Source organism: Triturus cristatus, chromosome 1_2 (genome assembly GCF_964204655.1).
Source record: "Triturus cristatus chromosome 1_2, aTriCri1.1, whole genome shotgun sequence".
NCBI classification, from domain to species: Eukaryota; Metazoa; Chordata; class Amphibia; order Caudata; family Salamandridae; genus Triturus; species Triturus cristatus.
Genome location: NC_140580.1, coordinates 908,198,601 through 908,204,600, shown reverse-complemented (window position 1 = coordinate 908,204,600; position 6,000 = coordinate 908,198,601). Strand labels below are relative to the sequence as shown.

Below are 6,000 nucleotides of genomic sequence, written 5' to 3'. Positions count from 1 at the left end.
ACCACCAATAAACAATCCTACCAATCTGCAGTAACCTTCAGCTCACAGCTCTACCATAGAGTGCTGGCGGTGAAAACACACAGAAATTTGCAATAAGTTGATCACTTACATGCTGTGAGTTCCGTTATTTTGCACTGAACTCTCAAATGCAGTGCTTTGGTCACCACCCACTTCATTTCGGAGAAGGTAGCTCGGCTTATGTTCCTCACCACCCAAGTAGAAGATAATGCCTTTAGAAATAACGGATTATTTTGTATTCGCCTTGCTTAGAGTACAAATCACTTTCATCGCCTCGATTTTGAGGTATCTTGTTATTAGTAAGTGGCATCTATAGAAAGTTCAAGAAATCCGATCTAGAGGAGCTGTATGAGAGGACTGTGCAGTTGAAATCTGTGGGCACACAAGCAATGCGAGAGAAAGCAGAGCCTACTAGATGAACAAGCATAAGGACTCCCACGGATCTCTAACCAGAACATCCAAATGAGCCCAGGGGGAAGGAAGTAATGGGCACTGTTGGTACACAAAAAAACGTCAGTTTCTCAATGTGTCAATAATGCATTTGGCAGAGGGAAATGACTGCACTTGTAAAACTTGCTTTAAATAACATGATTTATTGGACCACCCTTATTTTCACAGGCGTGGATATGGGTGTAATATTCCGCTATACCCGCATTTGGTTTGATTAAAGCTAACTAAACGTGATGTCTGGCACACAACTCAAATTGGTTACAAAGAATTGTATGGGGTTTTGCTAAGAATGAAATTGAGTTAATCAAAATATATGCCGACATGAGCAAAGCAATGCCTGTTAAAGAACATTACAATTAATGTAATAATACATTGCTTACTGATACAAATTACACATCTTCATGCACCTATGTATCAGGCATTCCATAGTTTTCACAAACCTTATGTAGCTAATAGCATTCTCCCTGTGAATAGAACTATTAGTATACCTGAATGCTGGTGTTCTGACATTTATTTGCACAATCCACTGAAGTGAATATTGTGCAAAAACCACAACGTCCATGAAAAAAGTACACAGAAACTTTAAGACAATTTTAAGAAGATTTTATTACAGATAGTTGTATAAAAATACAAAATAGTTCACATTACATCACAGTGCAAAAACGCAATTTGAGAACAAGTGTTGGTTTCTTCAACGATAAGCCAACTAAAATGTTTCAAAAGAGCAGAAAAAACTGCAGACACTACTGTGGGTACCCTATGGCAACAGTGTTCACAAGAGATCATAGCAGAACATTTATTTTGGCAAGTTGACAGGAACTCTTTAAAAATTTGGCTTTTGGAACTCTATGACTGGCCTGAAGGCTGCAGTCCAAGAGTAACACCTGGAATGGCCTAAGAGGCCTGTTATCTACGCAAAAATGCTACAACCTCTAGGAATGTGTTGTTGTTGGAGACAAATGGCCCAACTGTCAGTGCACCATAAAATGGGGGGGAATGTTTCTTGGACCAGCGCGATGCAGCATTCACAATTCCCAGAAAGAGCCCTCCTGTGCTTAGAATTATCAACCACAGTTATGGTTGATAACTTATAAAGAACTTATTGTTGCTTTTATGCTGAGCCACAAGAACCTGATAAAAAAAGATTCAACATAAAAGTATTTAAAAAAGAAAACAACCCCAAAACTTTCCAGAGTTTTAAGGGGTGTGGGGCAGACATGGGAAACCAAGCTCACAAATTAGATAAACAAACCCCTGCTTCCTTTAATATCCACATGTTGCAAGACGCCATGAGACAACGTTAAGCTGTTGCCAGAGGACTAAGCTGCATAAGTGCGTGTACAGTGGTCAAGGGGTTTGTACAATAGCAGGGAGCACTCAACGGTTGACAGCAATATTGCTTGGAAAAAAGAAAAATGTTGTAGTGTGCAGGCAAAAGTGCATAGCACCCACATATGCCCATATGTGTGATATATGTAGTTGTGGAGTGAGAATATTTTACAAAATAAGGCATGATGCAATTTTACTTCCAAGCATCTGAATTTGTTGCTGTGCATTATCCTACTTACGTTCCTATAGGCTAAGGACAGGTGATACATCTACTCAGCATGCCTGTCAGCTCCAGACCACAACGGAGACGGGGAGTCGGCAGATTCTGGTCACTATTACATTAAGAGTATTTCTTCATTGAACCCATTGTGGAAACTATCCCTCTCAGGCCAATATGGACCAAACGGGTATGCCCGGCAAGATCTACAGAAAAGAAAACTCCTTGGCCCCATATGTAATCGATTTCTTGGTAGATCATTATAGATCTTACTGCATCTCAAATCAAGTTTGACTTACTAAAATTATGCAGGGAAGGAATAAAAAGGGAGGGCCTCTGAATCAATGCAAGCCATCAGGAGGATAATAGAAAATCAGTCACCAAGTGGCAATGAGTTGTTCACGGACTGGCTCACAAATGTACATTTTTCATAAGTAATTTCCTCCAGTGGCCGAATGAACTAGTGGGCTCAGAACTAGCGCTTGGAAAACAGGGAAAGATGCTCAAAAGTCAAATTAGAAATATTTCCAGACGACTGCCATGAAAATCTGAAAAAGAGGGGCACCGGGTAGAAAATATCTAGGGACTGGATCGCCATAAAAGTAGCTCCCCAATAAACCGTCAGTTCAAATTCATCTGATGCAAACAGTATTATTTTTCATTTGGTCCACATCACCTCTAACATGAGGAAATGTTTACCCTAGCCTTTTTACATTCTGATTAAATCAGATTTCAGTTGTAAAAGGAAAATGAAAGGAGGCCACTAAGTCCTGGAAATCAGGGGGCAATAAAGGCGCCATTGCTATGAGGGTCAGAAGCAGCGCAATGCAGTCAACCTTCACAGGAGAGAGCTTTTAATTTAATTATAACTGCAGTGCCATTATATCTTTAGGGAACTGTTTAAGGGAGGAAAGACTGACGACCAGATAAAAAACCTACTTTTTGGTCAAGCTGAAACAGGTTTTTTAAACTGACCGGAAATTGCAAAAATCTCTCAGGAAAGGACACTGAGCCCTTTTACACTACTGCTTCCTGGATCTCTCCGCCAGCCTCTGGCATCCTATCACTAGTGTATGAGGTTAACAGGTTGGCAATGCATACACCAGTCAGAAAAAGAAAATAGACTGCCCATTTTTATTTATCTGGCACAAAGAACATTATTTTCGTACTTCTAGACCGGATACTGGGCAGATTTTTGGGGGGCCTGCGAGAAGGTCAGCTATGCCAGCCCATCCTCCAAGTTATCCTTGTTTGTCCAGTGTTCATAAACTCAAAGCTAGTCTGGTCACAGTAAAAACAAAGCATATGGGACGAGTATAACAGAGAGAGGTCTGAGTGGTTATAGGGGAAGCATAACTTCCTTTCTCTCCTTTAGAGCTTTTGTCACATCCCATTACATGCAAACCATTGCTGTACTTCATGTTGTAAAAGGAAAGGAGTATACCACTATGACTGATAAGTCTAAAGTTTACACTTGATGACCACACAGAGCATAAGGTAACTGAAAATATCACAGAGGGACAACGTTTATATTGACCACTTCTCAAAGGGTCATCCAGCCTTGTCCTCCTGGCTTCATAAAATGATTCTGCACCTCCAGGTCAGAGAACTAAAGAAAACAGTTTTTGGTGAGGTACTGTCCACTACCCCAGCGATGAAGTTAGGCCCAGAATTTCAGTATTCTCACTCAGTAGGTTTGGCACAGTGGTTTACCTTTCCGTGGAGTGTGGTATTAGCTCACTTCCCTTGGCAAATGAGGATGCCATTCTTTTCCAAGACCACAAACGGACCATTCGGACGTCACAGTCTGGAGTACACTGATGTCAAAGTTTGTGATAAAGCAAGGTTACACATTGCTGACTCTGGTCTCCTTTGACTGATTTGGTGCCGCAGATGCTGACATCACCAGCGACCTCTCTCTTCTGACATAGCGTGGTTTTCGAACTGAAATAGTCAAGCAGAAAACAATTAGTTCCTACTAACTGATCGGAGCGTTTTTTAAATTCACACTCCAGCCCAAAGGATTTAATCACAAATGGAGACGTGTCAGCAATATAGCAATCTTATCGATCTCGCCACATATTGGGAAACCACAGAATCACTACACTACATTTTACCAACCATCAGCCTATTCAATGGAGCAGTCTCCTTCTCAGAAAATAACCCAGATTCAAGAAAATCATTTCACCACCTCTAGCAAATTTCAGTAATAAGAACAGGAAGACTAAAGAAATCAAACCTGAAGAGCACCTGCAACACAGCAAACCACAAGCATGAGGAAACCTAAAAATATTAGCAGGAATTCATTACAGCAGAGAAATAATCCTCCCTCCATTCACTGCTAAAGCGAATACATTGCCCTATAGTCATTGAAATGGACAACAGAATCTAGTAGAACCTAAAAGCTTCTCCTCATGACCTGCCCATGCAGACTTACCAGCCATCAGTTAAGATTATGCCTCCCGTGTAACTCTTCCACTACCACTACTCTAGCCCTACTTACAGTCTCAATGTAAGCAAGTAATAATTTTATGTTATTCATTAATTGTTTAAAATAAATGCAACAATATCAGTTAAAAACCATAAAAAGACAATAAATAAATTTGAAAACCTGCTCAAGAGATTCCGACAGTTAACTGTGTTTAGTAACCTGTTGCACACTGATGGAAACTGCATTAATTTACTGATAAATACAGGGGATTGAGACGGAAAACAATAGCTTATCGCCTTTTTATTTGTCCCTGTATTTGCTTATATAAAGGAGGATATTGTTTTTCGCAAGGTTAGCAGTTTAGGACAAATACTGATGATACGGTCTAAGTTTCTGCTCTGTGACCACATAATTGACATGTGCTCTTGCCTTTAACCCCTTCCCCACTCATGACGGAACCACTCCGTCATGAGCCACGGTCGCCGTGTGCTCATGACGGAGTGGTTCCGTCATGCTGCGGCCGTTGGCGGCCGCGCCGCCCACGCGGCGCTAATTCCCCGCCTGTGCGGGCGATTAGCGCAGTGGGCGGAGTCATGACGGAACCACTCCGTCATGAGCACAGCTCAACCGCGGCTCATGACGGAGTGGTTCCGTCATGAGCACCGCGCCACCGCGCTGCCCCCAAACCCCCCCCAGCGCTGCGGCGGAATTCCCGCTGCAGCGAAAGGGTTAAAACTAGTTCCTTCAAATTGATACCCGAGATTCATATTCTTATATCCCATTGTATTTTCTTTTTTTGACTGCCTTCAAGGTTGAATCAAGATACTGTTGTTTAACATTTAAGCATGAGTTATATAACATGTCAGAATGTTTGTAGTTCATTAGCGATAAAAGTTCCTTCAAATGACAATTTTGCCTGTTTGTTTTTTAGCAGTTAGCAAGCACATAAATTCCAGGATATTTTGTTCTTTGATCTTTTTGCCAATATTGTCCAGGTTTCATTCCAAGTTGATGTATCTATTTTGTTTCATTTCTTTGAAAAATTAACCCTTTTAATGTGATGTGGAAACTTTAGCATTACTGCAGTTCCATGGATAATTTGTTATTGCATCTGTATGAAAAGTAGCAGTTTTTTTTACAATCAAATATAGCCTGTGTTTACTCTGAGGAGTGGCAGCACATAAGCTTAAAAATGGACATATCCTTCATATATATTTGCTCTAATTTAGCTATTTTTTATATTAAATATCGAAGAAGCATAGAGCAACAGAGATACAAGCATCATAGTTAATGCGGTTATATCATCCCATTTGTTCTTCCTCCATAAAGACTGGCAAACCATATTGACTTAAAAGTCTAAATTAATTATGCGACGATTGTCTAAATTAGGTGGTAAACCTTGTTTGCCATCAAGTGATCCGGTAAATCTCCAACGTACTGCGAGAACAGAATGGCCACGATGTAGCATTGTTTTGATCCATCCAAGGTTTGCATTTTGGCAAACAGAGCATTTTTTGCTTCTTAGTTTGATTCTCAACCAGATGTCCTTGTATAA

The 6,000-nt window shown here is 40.6% G+C and overlaps 1 protein-coding gene across 2 annotated transcripts in view; it reads right to left on the bottom strand.

The window, feature by feature from the left end:
- Window positions 1-1,055: 1,055 nt before the first annotated feature.
- The window catches only part of C1_2H1orf159 (chromosome 1_2 C1orf159 homolog), a 273,746-nt gene continuing 268,801 nt past the window's right edge, over window positions 1,056-6,000 (bottom strand). For both annotated transcript variants that reach the window (XM_085609641.1, XM_085609644.1), the window contains exon 10: window positions 1,056-3,958. In XM_085609641.1, the coding sequence (XP_085465767.1) occupies window positions 3,861-3,958 (98 nt within the window). In that variant the 3' untranslated portion in view covers window positions 1,056-3,860. The remainder of the gene's footprint in view (window positions 3,959-6,000) is intronic.